At 37.6% G+C, this 15294-nt stretch overlaps 1 protein-coding gene across 3 annotated transcripts in view; it reads right to left on the bottom strand.

The window, feature by feature from the left end:
• Window positions 1–15294, bottom strand: part of Trim24 (tripartite motif containing 24) — a 96623-nt gene that overhangs the window by 56114 nt on the left and 25215 nt on the right. For all 3 annotated transcript variants that reach the window (XM_090333381.1, XM_090333379.1, XM_090333380.1), the window contains exon 2: window positions 2857–2975. In XM_090333381.1, coding sequence (XP_090189507.1) covers window positions 2857–2975 — 119 coding nt within the window. The remainder of the gene's footprint in view (window positions 1–2856; window positions 2976–15294) is intronic.

The following is a 15294-nucleotide window of genomic DNA, read 5'->3' as shown; positions in this document are numbered from 1 at the left end:
AATATAGAAAAGGTATAAACGTAAGTAAAAAAGTAAACTAAATTTGGCTTTAAATATCAACATATATACCATATTTTTATTATTTTCATAAAAAGACTTTGTCAGATTATTTTCCCTAAAAGACCTAGAAAACTGGGCAACCCAATGGTAATGAAAAACACTGTAGTCTCTTTGTTTGGTGTCGGAAACTCCTGAATGCTTATATACACAATCTACTACTGAGCTACAGGGCTAGCTTATTTCCATTCTTTAAAGCTGACTTCACAATTAGAAAGTCTATCTCCTCCAAAAAGGCCTGGTGTGGTCTTCCCACATTAGGAAGAATTGTGGATGCTTTTGAAGAATTTTAATTAGAAGTAGCTATGCCTACTTATAAAGTGAACCCTAAATTTCTCTAGTTTTCCCTAGAAATAAAAAAAAAAAACAAAAACAAACTGAAAGCAAAGAGCACAGACATTAGCCACATGTCTTAAAAACAGATTTAAGATTAGTATAGGTATTAAGCCTTTGGTAATAACCAACTAAATAGTATTTAACTAGATTTAGTACCTTATTAGGTCTTCTGTTGCAAATCTGAGGAACTGCCTAGAAGAATAATCTGTGAATTAGGATACACAAATAGGCAAATGTACTACACTTGGCAAAAACTAACCCCTACTAGAGTGTTATAAGTTATCCCTAGCAATCTGACATTTAGATTTAAGAAGAAAATAAAAATGTTCTATATGTTAATCTGAAGTCAGGATGCTAAATTTAACTGGTGCCATCTTGGCTACATGGTGGAAAGAAAATTGGATGACTGGCCTCATCTTGTCTTCATGGTGGAAGCAGGAAAGTCCCAGTGCCGGGTTGATGGGTGTACCTGAATTTCTAGAGGCAGGGGTGGGGACTTGGACAACAGGTTACCTGCCAGTCTTGAGGTGTGAATACTTAAGCTTCCTGTGACCCTGTTTAGGTCCAGACCAGCTCAGGAGCTGGTACGCCATGCCCCATTGTCCTGTCTCCTGTCTTTTTTCCAAAAGTCACCATGGTGTTCCACCTTCAGCTCTCCATTGGGGATGATCTGGTTTGCTGGTATTGTTTTCTGCTTTTTCTTTCCTCTCCTGCTCTCATGGCAGGATGCAGGCCTTTGCAATAGGAACCTGCCTGCATTCACTGGCCTTCTAATAAAGACTCCTCAAATTTGAACTCTCTGGCATCTCTATTCTCTTACCACATAACAAAACCAGGCATGGTAGTACATGCCCATAATGCCAGCCCTCAGGAATTTGAGGGCACAATAGCTAATATGGTAATTCCAGCTGCTTGGGAGCTCTAGATATGGAGATTTCAGCTGGAGGACAGACCAGGCAAAAAAAGATACGAGAGACTATTTCAAAAGGCAAACGAGGCCGCCATTCCTGTCTGGGCACTGGTGGCTTCTGACTGTAATGCTAGCTCAGGAGGCTAGGATATCAGGATCATGGCTCAAAGCTAGTTAAAAGCAGAAAAGTCTGAGATTTCTCTCAGCAAAAAGCCAGAAGCAGAGCTGCGGCTCAAATGGTAGAGCATTAGCCTTTAGCAAAAAAGTTCAAGAGAAGGGCAGAGGCCTTGAGATCAAACCCCAAGACAGGTATCAAATTATTTAAAAAAAGAATGAATGAAAAGCATAAACTGGATTTGGTGGCACATTCCTGTAATCCCAGCTATGGGAGAATGTGCAAAAAAGGCTGATGATCTTGAACACTTGTTTGTTAAACTTGTCATTTAAAATATGATATAAAAATCAACGTTAATAAATTCTTTAAAAAAGGACATCAAAAATACACATCATTGTTCTTAGAGAGGCAGTTTTAGTTTTTCTGTTTAAAACAATACTGAGCCACTTGATAGGATTTGTATTTTTGATTTATCATAGTTGTTTAATTTATTATTAACAATAAAAATTTCGCTTGGTCAAAAAAAAAAAAGGCTGATGATCTGACTCAAGGAGAGGAAATAAAGGAGAATGAATGGGCACAATGAATATGACTGACCAAAGGAGTTACCCTATATACCTCACCTTTACCGAGAGAGAGAGAGAGAGAGAGAGAGAGAGAGAGAGAGAGAGAGAGAGAGAGAGAGAGAGAGAGAGGGTAGAGGGAGAGAGAGAGAGAAGGAGGGGGGTAGGGTAGGCCAAGGCACTGGTGGTTCACATCTATAATCTTAGCTGCTTAAAAGGCCTAGATCTAGGCCATGCCAGGCAGGAAAATTTACTAAATTCCATATGAAGACTAACTAGCTAAGCAAACAAAAGAACCTCCATAAAAAAAGCAGCAAATAAAATCCTACAAAAATGTTTGCAGTGTGGGTTATAGAAGTAGAAAAGAAAGGTACTATGGGCTACCTAAATCAAAGAGTTTGCACAATACCGACACAGCTTTCAAAGTAACACCACCATTAGTATGTGTGAGTGTTTATTTTTTTATAAGAGGTGGGATCTCATCATGAAGGCCAGGCTGGCCTGGAATTCTCAGTCTGTCTTGACTGGGCAAGGCTGGCAACTGCTGATATCTCATGCATGTTGCACTACACTCGGCCAAAAAGATTTCCTTAGGGGAAAAAAAAATCTTATCAATACATGGTAACTGAGTACAATGAACTGAAATAATGCTGAGTATATAATAGTGTTTCCCAATGGAGGGGAAGCATGAATGTGAGGTAGAACCAGGGGCTTCTGTACTGGCATTGATTTCCAAGGTGAATTATTCATCGTTGCTTACATTGCTTATTAACAAGATGCAAGGTCTAAAGTGTGGCACCTGTTAAGCAGAATCCTTCAGTATTTTTGGCTGCGTTATGAGTAAATGAACAAAAACTTGAGATTTATACACTTACCTGATTAGATTTTTCTACTGTACTGCTGGGAACCTCAGTAGTGTCCTTCACAAAAAAGTTATCTATGATGTGTCTCTCTGCACATTCTTGGCTGCACACTGGACATCGAATAACTCCGACTGGGAAGACAAAATTGCATTCTAAGTTTTAAAGAAAATGTATTGAGTATTAAATCAGTACTAACTTCTAAAGTATAATCACTTTTTAACAATTGCCATTCATCTAAAAAATACTTGCTTTCGCCATTCACAATTTTATGTAAGTATATGAATTTTATTATATATATCACAAAGTGGTGCATAAGTCATTATCGCTGTTTTTGCAACACTGGTATCTGAACCTGATCCTTGCATGTGCTAGGCAAGTGCTCTAACATTAAGCCACATTTTCAGTCAATAAATCATCTTAAATGCCATGTTCTCTGTACAAATAAATATCCCTCTGGCTAGTGCTCTACCACTTGAGCCACAGTACAACTTGCGGCCTTTTCTGTGTATGTGGTACTGAGGAATTGAACCCAGGTCTTTGTGCATGCTAGGCAAGCACTCCACCATGAGGCCAAACTCCCCGCCCCAGGGAGGATGAGATAACTTAAGTCAGTCAGGGCAGCAAGACTCTTATCTAAGACTCTTAACTCCAATTCACCATCAAAGAGCCAGAAATGGAAATGTGACTCATGAGGTACATCACTAGCCATTAAAAAAAAAAGCTAAGGGAAAGAGAGGCTTCTGGTCTTGAATTCAAGCCTGGCATAGAACAATAAAAACCAAAATAAAATTTACAAGATATTGGAATTATATTGGTCATTACAAATACTCTAGAGATTTTTTAAATATTAAGGGATGATTATAGGCTACAAGGAAATACTATGTCATTTAATATGAAACTTGACCATCTCTGGATTTTGCTAAATTCCTGGAACAAAACCCCAGATACTGAAGGACAAAAATCAGGAATATGTTATTGACAAAATGAACAGACAGAATAAAACACCTGAAACAGACTCATACCAGTATTCTCAACAAATGATTGGTAGAATTGTAAAGTATCTTTATGCTGACAAGTATAAAAGTAACCATGAACTGAACACTCAACACAATTTTCCACAAATGCATCTATAGGCTGATATATTCCCACAAAATCCAAGCTAGACTTTTTACACTTGTGGAGTGGTTAATATTTTACATAGAAATGAAAATGGTATTAGAATAGCTAAATCAATTTTGAAGAAAAAAGTGACAAGAATCACTACACCCAATTTTTGAGACAGATATGGTAATTGAGACAGAGGGATATTGGGAAGGGCAGACACATAATGAATTGAACAGAATAGAAAACCCCCAAAGAAACTCATAAGTAACCAAGCTGATTCTTGACAGAATGTGAAGGCAATTTAATTCAAGAAAGTCTTTTCAATAAATTGTACTGCAACACCTGGGTATTCCTAGGAGAAAAATCTGAACCTAACTGGAACTTCATACCTCATACAAATATAACTTAATGTGGATCAGATTTAAATGTAAACCATGGAGTTACAAAACAATTAGAAGAAAACTATAATGATATAGGAAGTGGAAAGTATTCTTAAACATAATACAGAAAATACAATAAAAAAATCAAAGAACCTGATCATCAAAATTAATAACTTTTTTGCTCTGCAAGAGACTGTGTGAGGATGAAAAGACAAACATACACTGGGAGAACATATCTGCAATATTGTGTCTGACAAAGAATTTAGATTCATATTACATTAAAAAAAATCTCATGATGTAATAGTAAAAATAAATAATTAGGAAATGGGCAAAAGACATGAGATATTCCACCATGGCAAATAAACTCATGGCAAACTGTTCCACATATTACTACTAGCTGCTGACCAAATGTCAACTAAAACCACAGTGAAATATCACTGTAGACTTATTAGAACAGCTAAAATTTAAAAAATGATAGTAATACTCAAATAGGCAAAAATGCAGATAAACTTAACATTTTCTTTGGCAATGTATAAAAGACACAAACAATAACCACTTTGATAAACATTTTTAATACACATTTAATACACATATTTATCATACAACTTAGCAAGTGCATTCTTGGGTATTCCAGGGAAATATACTTAACACACATTCATGCACATGTGTGCACATACACAGATACCTGAAAATAATGTTCATGGTTAAAAAACTGACTTATATAAATACCATGAAATATCAGTTATAATAAGCATATACAATATACCAACTGGATGGATCTTCAGAGAATCAGTCTGAGTAAAAAAAAAAAAAGCCAATTTCTAAAGGTCCCTTGCAAAAGACTTCATCTATATATTTAAAAAATGACAAGATTTAAGAGGTGATAGGAAAAAATAGGAAAGGATTAGCAACGGGGGTGGGATGGGAGAAGGTGGAAAGGAAAGCTCTGTGGTGGCAGAACTGTTTCACATCTTGATGGCATGGTGATGTGAAGACCAAGTTCTCTGAATTATTAAAGATATTGCAGACTATTTGATCTCAGCTAAGTAGAACATCATGGAGATATGGAATGCTGCATGCTTACAGCCAAAATTATCTGGGGCCACCTTAGGTATTCATTAAAAAAAAAAAAAGCCTTTGTATGTGACCCAACCTTTTCATGACTATTAGAGTAAACCTCTCAGAATATCTGTTAAGCTTGTTTGCTATACAGTCTGATGAAAAGCAAAATATCAACTCTAAAAGCTAATAATGCTGAAACATCTCAATTCTGTGTGTGTACTGGTCCAGCACTTCAACTTAGGTCCTGGTTGCAGACTCTATGCTTTTGTACTTAAAAAGCTAGCACTCCGGGGCTGGGAGCATGGCCTAGTGGTAGAGTGATTGCCTAGCATGCATTAAGACCCACAGGTTCGATTCCTGGGTATTATACACATAGAAAAAGACAGAAGTGGTGCTGTGGCTCAAGTGGTAGAGTGCTAGCCTGGAGAAAGCCCAAGGACAATACCCAGGCCCTGAGTTCAAGTCCCAGGACTGGCAAAAAAAAAAAAGGCAGCTAGGCTCTGGCTTTTTGGACTTTATGGTTTTGGCTATGGCTAGGTTCTAACCATGGTCTTCAGATCGCAGCTTGCTAAGTAGGTAAGATTATAGGTGTCAGCCACTGGTGCCTAATGTCCTTTGTTGGATTACTTTTAATTTCCGTTATTATTATTTTTTATTTTTTTGCCAGTCCTCCATCTTGAACTTAGGGCTTGGGCTCTATCCCTGAGTCTTTCTTTGCTCAAGCTTAGCACTCTACCATTTGAGCCAAAGTGTCACTTACGGCTTTTTCTGAGTTGTTTATCAGAGATTAGTTTTATGGATTTTCTTGTCTGGGATGGCTTTGAACTCCAATTCTCACACGTCAGTCTCCTTAGGATTGAAGATGTGAGCCACTAACACCGGACTTTTAATTTTCTTTGTGCATGTAACCTTTTCCATTTCTGAGCATTTTCATTCAAAGTAACTTGACTCTCTGTCCCTGGTCACTCAGATTCATAATAAACTGTTTCCTTTAAAGTGGGGTTAAGTGGCTAGATAAATCTACAAAGGTGATAAAGTAAAAAAGAACTATAGGTATTATAATCCCAAAGTCCATTCTTTGGTTTTGATATTGTAATATTGTACTTTAGACATAAATTGGGTAAATATGGGATCTCCACAACCTCTCATGAAGGAGTTTTCAAATGCATTAAAAATTTGGTGTTTTCTTTGTGTATACCAATTTATGGTTATGACACAAATGCAAATAGAGACCAGAGAATATGACTAACTTGACCAATACCAAAGAGTACTGGAGCTGAGATATGAGCCTTAACCAGCTAACTATAGAGTCGATGCCATGTCCTAGTGTACATTACAAAAATATGTTCGGAAGCCACAGGATAACAGAGCACATTATCATTGATAGTACATTCATGAATCACACACACACACACACACACACACACACACACACACACACACAAAATCTTACTTGGTATGGTCATAAATTCACCTAAATCAACTTAAATGCAAATAAGCCCTAATTTGATAATATCTTCTTCCCCATAGTTAATGTAATTTTTGTCCTTCCAAGTCTGCAGATTCTTTGCACAAATCAGAACAACAACATATCCTTCCTGAATCAGGAGCAATTAAAATCTAAATGAGAAAGATACTTTTTTAATAATAGAGGATTTTAAGAAATTTTAATCACTCATCATTGTGTGTTTTCATGGTTATGGTTATTTCCATTTGTTATTTAAGTAGGTTGAACAAATTTTAAAAAGGTACATAGCTTTTTTTATAGCTTCTTTTAAAGCCTGTTTCAAAATATCACCTTTGAAGAAACCTTTTCTTATCCTTCTATGTCATATATTTACTGTTTGTCTGTCCCAAGTAGATTATACACTCCTTAATATTTAAGTTTTTGTCTGTTTATTGATATCCCAAAGCTCCTACCAATATACTTTGCACATGTTGCTCAGTATGGTTTTTTGTTTGTTTGTTTTGATTGTGGGACTTGAATTCTAGGTGTGGGCGTTTTGTCCCTGAACTTTTCAGCTCAAGGCTACCGCCCTACCTCTGGAGCCACAGCACCCTCTGGTTTTCTGACTGGCTTTGAACCGCAATCCTCAGACCTTACAACCTTGTCAAGTAGCTAGGATTATAGGAGTGAGCCACCACGCCCAGCATTAAGTCTGTTTTTGAATGAACAGATTCCCAGAGTAATGCACATATCCTTCAAGAGATGATTCCACCATAAAGCATAAGGAAAAATGTTCAACAATGCTCATGACATAAAAGCTCTCAATAAGCCAGGTGCCAGTGGTTCGTACCTGTAATCCCAGCTACTTGAGGCTGAGATCTGAGAATTGAGGTTAGAAGCCAGGCCAGGTAGTAAAGTCTATGAGACTTTTATCTCCAATTAATGACAGAAAAAGCCAGAAATGTCACCGTGGTTCAAGTGGTAGCGTGCTATTCTTGAGTAAAAAAGAGCTCAGGGGCTGAGTCCTGGCCCAAAGTTCAAGCCCCAGGACCAGCAGTAAAAAAAGAATCTTCAATAAATTCAAACACTATCAACAGAAATAGTAATTCAAATAATGTAAATACTACATGACAACAAAATGCTCACACTTAAAAACTACAAATAATGCTGTAAATACTGCTGGGCACTGATGGCTCATTCATGCCTATAAGCCTAACTACTAAGGAGGCTGAGATCTGAGAATGGCAGTTCAAAGCCAGTCTAGGCAGGAAGTCTGTGAGATTCTGATCCCCCATTAACCCCAAGAAAACTGGAAGTGGCACTGTGGCTCAAAGCGGTTGAGCATCAACCTTGAGAGAAAGAGCTCAAAGACAATACCCATGCCCTGAGTTCAAGTCTCATGACTGACAAGAAACTACAAATAACACGTGACTGGAAATAATACCAAAAAATAAACAAAAAATGCATTTAAAGTGAAGAATACAAGTTCTAGAAGAACACATATTGTATTTCATTCAAGTTCACAATAGGGATTGGTGTTGTAGCTTAGTTTGCAGAGCACTTACTTGGCATGTACAAGAGTTCTGGGTGGATTTGATCCCCAGAACTACAAAACAAAAAGAGTCAAACGCAAATAAATTATTTTATATTTTAGTGGCTATGCTTAGAAAAGAGGAAAGAAGTAGGCCTTCTTAAGAAACCTTTTTTAAATATGTAAATTATCTTTTTAAATATGTAGATTATCATTTACTTTTAGGTTTAGATTTCATGTTTAATACCTAAAAACAGAGGCAAAAGCTCAAGACCAGGGCCAGGAGTTTGGCCTAGTGGTAGAGTGCTTGCCTAGCATGCACGAATACCCGGGTTCAATTCCTCGGCACCACATACATAGAAAAAAGCTGGAAGTGGTACTGAGGCTCAAGTGGTAGAGCTCTATCCTTGAGAAAGTCCAAGGACAGTGCTCAGGCCCTGAGCCCAAGCCCAAGACTGGCAAAAAAAAAAAAAAAAGCTCAAGACCTGCTAGTGTGTATTGGCACTGAGACTGAGAGGTAAAGTGTTGCCATGAGTTGCCAATGGTCACACTGGCAAATCTAGGATATGAATCCTCTTTCATGCTCTATCTAGAGGCAAAAATAAAAATAGAGGCTGTCTGAGGGTTTATCTTAGTAATAGAACATATGCAAAATCTCCAGCACAAAAAACAAAACATAGGGGCCGGGAGTTTAGCCTAGAGGTAGAGTACTTGCCTAGCATGTACGAGGACCTGGGTTCGATTCCTACATATCACATACATAGAAAAACCTAGATGTGGTGTTGTAGTTCAAGTGGTAGAGCTCTAGCCTTGAGAAAGCCCCAGGACAGTGGTCAGGCCCTGAGTTCAAGGCCTAGTACTGGCACAAAAAAAAAACACAACAAGACAAGAAAAAAGCATCATGGATTTTACAATCTGAAATAATCTTGACAAAAACCTTGAAACATTGATATGTTCTAGTCATTGTGATAAATATTTCATGTTCATTAGAACATGAAATTTTGAGGCAGGGTTGTTATAACAATGATATGCATAAATATATATGAAGGCTCTAATCTGGATCAGTACCTGGTAAACATGTATATTAAGTCATATAACCTTTAATTAAAATCAGGTGACAATAGTTGACTTTTTCCAAAAGGATTAGCATGACCTCATCTACTGGACTCCCTCCCCTAAGACTGCTTTAAATAAATTCAGAGTCATAGCTATACCACTACCTAATAAGGAATAACAAAAGAAGTTAGTAATCTCAAACATGCACATCTACCTGAACTTCATTCTCAAACTATAGGTGTATCCCTTCAATACAAAAACAAAGGAAAATAAATGTCAATACCTACACAAAATTATATCTGAGTTCTACATTGTGCATAATAACTAATAAAATTGCTTACATTAAAAAAAGGAAAATTAAAAAAAATAAACTTTCTCGCATCACTTCATGTTATACAGCAAACACATCAGAGCCTGAGAAAAGGTGGAACTGCCACCGAAATGTAAGACAACTCTCTTTTTTGAAAAGGGAAAATTCTAAAAGAAGACAGAGTAAATTTTCTCTTACCAAACAGTTGGAATTGTGAATATGTACTGGAAACAAGATAAACAAGGAAACCAACTGTTTATTAGGAACTCTGTAGGACTCATGATTGGTTAGCATCTGTTTAGTTGTGTAGTTGTTCTACAAAAAAAAGATGTGAACTACTGCTTTCATTATACAGGGTGGGGTGGCTCACAGACTTAACAGTTCAATACTCAGGAGGCTGAGATCAGAGGAACATGGTTTGAAGACAGACTGGGCAGGAAGCCCATGAGAATCTTACTATCTCCAATTAACCACTCAAAAAACTGAAGTGCTGCTGTGGCTGGGCCCTAAGTTTAAGCACAATGACAGAGAGAAAAACAAAAAAGAGAAAAGAATTAAATAATCCAACATGAGATGGATCTCCCTTAGTGTCGATCTGCATTTATCTGTTTCTGTATATCCCCTCTCTTACACTTATACACACACACACACAGTACTCTGTCCATGGTCCTCTTATACATGCTGTACATATATCTCTTAGCAACTAAACTTATGTTCTCAGAAATATGTCATTAGAGTTTTGTCATTGTAGAATCATATATTTATAAAAACTAAGATCAGCCAGGTACAGTGGCTCATGCCTGTAATCCTAGCTAATTAGCAGGCTAAGATCTGAGGACTGAGGTTCAAAGCCAGCCTGTGCACTAAAGACCTTAACATTCTTATCTCTAATTAACCACTAGAAAACTGGAAATGGTGGTGCTGTGGCTCCAGGACTGACAAAAAAAAAAAAAAAAACTAAGATGGCTGTAAAGTTACTATGTAATTTTGGAGAACTTCCAGTTTTTGGTCTTTCCTGGACTAATATGTTATGTGAATCATGATGGTATAACAAAGGAGGTCAAGTAAATGTTCAAGTAAATGTTAGCTATGAGAAACCTCCTTTACTTACATTTTTAGTTTTGAGGTGTTAGGAATCTAATCCAGAGTGCCACACATGCTAGGCAAGTGCTTCACCTCTAAATTACATAACTAGCCTAGAAACCTACTTTTAAGTATATACAGAGAGGTTGAAAAGAAATAGGATGGACAGATACACATTCCAACAATTGGTGTATATTCATTGCAATACTCCGAATGGCTTTAGAGTTGGTTCTCATATTTTCTCAAGAGTAACTGTAGAATGTGCTAGTGAGTGATGCAATATCTTGAGAAAAGTACAAGTTTGTACTAACAGCTCATTTCCCCCTATCTCCCTCAGAACCAGAACATCTTTCAGTATTTTTGACCAGTGAATCATGTTGATCCTAGGTTGGTTGATTCCTCTCTCTCCTCTCTTTCTCCATCACTCCCTCCCTCCCTCCCTCCCTCTCCGCCTCTCGGCTCCCTCCCTCACCTCCCCACCTCCATCTCCACCAGTCCTCAGGCTTGAACTCAGGGCCTGGGCACTGTCCCTGAGATTTTTTTTTTTTTGGTCAAGGCTAAGTGCACTACCACTTGTGCCTCGGCATCACTTCTGGCTTTTTGTTTATGTGGTGCTGAGGAATCGAACCTAGGGTTTCATGCATGCTCGACATTCTACCACTAAGCGGCATTCCCAGCACTGACCCTGGGTTTTAAAACTTAGGAGAGAGGGGCTGGGAGTTTGGTTAGTGGTAGAGTGCTTGCCTAACATGCACGAAGATCTGGGTTTGATTCCTTGGTACCACATACATAGAAAAAAAGCTGGAAGTGGTGGTGTGGCTCAAGTGGTAGAGCTCTAGACCTGAGAAAAGCCCAAGGACAGTGCTCAGGCCCTGAGTTCAAGCCCCACAACTGGCAAAAACAAAAAACAACAACAAAAAATGTAGCAGAGAGGCTGCTTTCTTTTTTTCATATATTTTTTATTGTAATTATTAGAAGGGTTACATCATATTCACCAGATAGAAGGTGCATTACTTCACAAACATTGATACCCTTTCTCATGTCTTGGTTCCCATTTCCCTCTCCCATCCCACCCCTCATCTTGTTTTACCCCCTTCCCTATCCTATTTCAAATAGCCAAATAAGCATATACACAATATATCAGATAACAAGGTAAAATGCTGTAACAATATGAGATAACCAAGGGAGAGCAAAAGAGATAACACAGTATATTAAGGACAACAATCACTCCTTATATGGCTTTTGTTTCTATATCCTGGAGATCCTTTCATTTAGTGTCATACTATATGGCCTTATGTATCTAGGTTTTGCTCTATTGTGTAAATCTGCTGGGGGAGAGACCAGGGTTTCTACTGGTTATGACAAATGAGGGAAACCATTGAGCCTATGTTTTTTGAGTCTGGCTTACATCACTTAATATGATTTTTTCGTTGATCCACTCATTAACTGAGTTGGTTCCATATCTTTGCTATAGTAAATAGTGCTGCAATGAACATCGTTGTGCTAATGGATTTAGTATGCCCTTGTTTCTGGACGACTGGGTAAATGCCAAGCAGTGGAATTGCTGGGTCATAGGGGAGCTCTATGTTTAGTCTTCTGCTTTCCATGGTGGTTGAACAAGTTTGCACTCCCAAGAGAGGCTGCTTTCTGAAGCCCCTTACCTGTAGCACCAAGACAAGATTTTACCTACCCTGAGAAGTTTTCCTTTAAGAGGACTAGTTTGCAATGTATGCTCAGTTCTACTGCTGAGGTGCCTATCTTCCTGTAACTTGTGTAAGTGTGAGACTGCCTTATTGGACTTCAGCAAGCAAAAAACTGCAGTTAAACATATGATGAGCTAAAATAGTAACCAGTGCACAGTAAACATGTTTCATAATACAACACCTAGAGGACTTTATAATAAGAAAGGGTAGCTAGGCACTTGTAATTCTAGCTACTCAGGAGGCTGAGATCTGAGGATCTCGGTTCAAAGCCAGCCCGGGCACTAACGTCCATGAGACTCTTATCTCCAATTAACCACTAGAAAACCAGAAGTGAAGGGATAGGGCGGCAGCCTTGTGCTAAAGAACTCAGGGGCAGTGCCCAGGTCCAGAGTTCAAGTCCCTTTAATGATATAACAAAACAAAACGAACAAAAAAACAAAAAAGAAAGGGTAGACTTCTAAATAAGGACATCCACAAGAGAACACTACTTAATGATGGGGGAGTGGTGGTGGTGTGGTAACGAATGGTTTGAAATCTAATGACTTAAATGTCTTTTTCAAGAAGTTAGGTAAAAAAGCAAATTAAATTTAAAGGAAAGAAAAAAAAAACAATAAGGAGCAGAAGCAGAAATCAATAAACAACAACAAAAAAAAGAAAATGGAAAAAGAGTGAGGAAAAAAAAATCAATGAAACCAGAACAAGGTCTTAACAAGTCAATAAAAATTAATAACCTGGAAAGGAAAAAATTACCAAAATCAGAAATATAAAAGGGCCATTTCTTCAGCTGCCATGGACCACATAAAGGAAGTAGGGAGTATTATGAATAACTTGATTAAATGGCTTCATTCTTAGTAAGACAGAAATAATTACTAAAGCCTTTCCTGAAAAAAAATAAAATAAAAACACAAAACCCATATAGGCCTGTAACAGTTAAATAAATGGAATTTGTAATTAAAAACCTTCCCACAAATATAAATCTAAACCCAAAGGGCTCCACTGTTAAATTCTAATAAATTCTGAAAGACAACACCATTCCTAACCTCTATTACAAAAGACAGAAAGAAACACTTTCCCCTGGGCACGGTGGCTCACGCCCATAATCCTAGCTACTCAGGAGGCTGAGATCTGAGGATCAAGGTTCAAAGCCAGCCCAGGAACAAAAGGACCTGAGGCTCTTACCTGCAATTAACCTCTAGAAAATGGGAAGTGGGGCTTGGTTCAAGAGTACAAGGGTAAGGCGGCAGCCTTGAGCTGAAGAGCTCAGGGACAGTCGAGTTCAAGTCCCATGACCCCCTGCCACACACAAAAACACTTTCCAACTTATTATCTTATGAGGCCAGCAGCATTAACATAGCACTGAAGTGAGAGCTAGTAACTACAAAGGAAGACCATTTAGAGGGTGAAGAAATGCAGCACTGGTACTGACCAGACTCTATGCTGAAACCAAGCTATACAACTTGTGGGTGGGAATGACAGGGAAAAACTGGGAAACAGCAAGGTAAGGGGTGATCACTGTCCAAAAAGAAATGTACTCTATCTGATTTATATAACTGTATATCACTTTTATGATAAAAGACAATTAGAGATCAATAACTCTCACAAACATTTTTCAAAAATCATGAACAAAATATTAGACAGGCAAATATATGTAGATAACTGAATGAGCAGGCAAACACACCTATAATCCCTGCACTTGGAGACTGAGGCAGAAAAGACAGAATTTGAGGTCAACCTGGTCAACAGAAAGAATGAGTTCAAGCCAGCCTGAAGTACATAGGGAGATTCTCAAGAAAACAAAAAAGACCAAGGGTCTATTATCTTGATGGTAGAAAGAAGATGTCCATTCATACCATTCCTGCTTAAAGCTATTTTAATGAATGCAAAAAAAAAAAATAAAATTGTCATGGATTGAAAAAATAAGGAACAATGTAAACAATAAGAAAAAAAATCTTCAAGAATCCACAAAAGACTGTATGTTTAACAAAGCATGTTCTAGAACTATATAGTGAAGACCACAAAACAAAAACTAATGCGGACCTAATTAAAAGATATATTTAAAATGTTCTTGGATTGGAAGACTCAATATGGCTGAATTCTCCAAAACTTCAATCCCAATTAAAATCTCCTCCGCCTTTGGTAAAAACTGACAAACTGATCCTAAAATGATGAAAAATAACATTTAGAGGATTTATGCAATGTGATTTCAAGACTTCGCATAAAACTAGAGTAATCAAGACAGGGTGGGAGCTACTGTGGTGATATGAAGCCTTTAACTGCAGTACTAGCAGTACTAGGGAGGCTGAGGAAAGAGGAATAGAATGGTCAAAAAAAATCAAGTGTGAGGTGAGGTCCAAAGTTCAATCCTCAGTACCAGCAATAAGAAGCAAAAACAGAATGGTATTCAGATGAGGATAGAAATGCAAATAAGAGAACAGACTACAGTCCAAGATTAGATATGTACATATATAAAATGTGTAACAAGTATTTTACTAGAGCCTCATCGAATTCTGCAGAAGGAAAATAATAAATCATACAACTCTTTTGGAATGAGTGATTCCAAAATAAAATAATATGTATTACACAAAAACTATGGCTAAGGACAAAGAGACAAATCTTAAAAGCAAAGAAAAAGGATGGCTTCTCAGGAAAATAGAAAAAATCAAAGACTGATAGCCCACCCCTCACCAAACACAAAAAAGGAAGTCAAAAGACAGTAAAGTACTATCCTCCAGGCCAGAATCTTAAAACTCAGGAGAAACATTAAAGATTCAAAC

The sequence above is a fragment of the Megascapheus bottae genome, chromosome 5, assembly GCF_031878675.1.
Source record: "Megascapheus bottae isolate mThoBot1 chromosome 5, mThoBot2.hap1, whole genome shotgun sequence".
In the NCBI taxonomy this organism is placed as follows: Eukaryota; Metazoa; Chordata; class Mammalia; order Rodentia; family Geomyidae; genus Megascapheus; species Megascapheus bottae.
The sequence above is the reverse complement of the archived record's forward strand: the minus strand, read 5'-3'. Positions and strand labels throughout refer to the sequence as shown.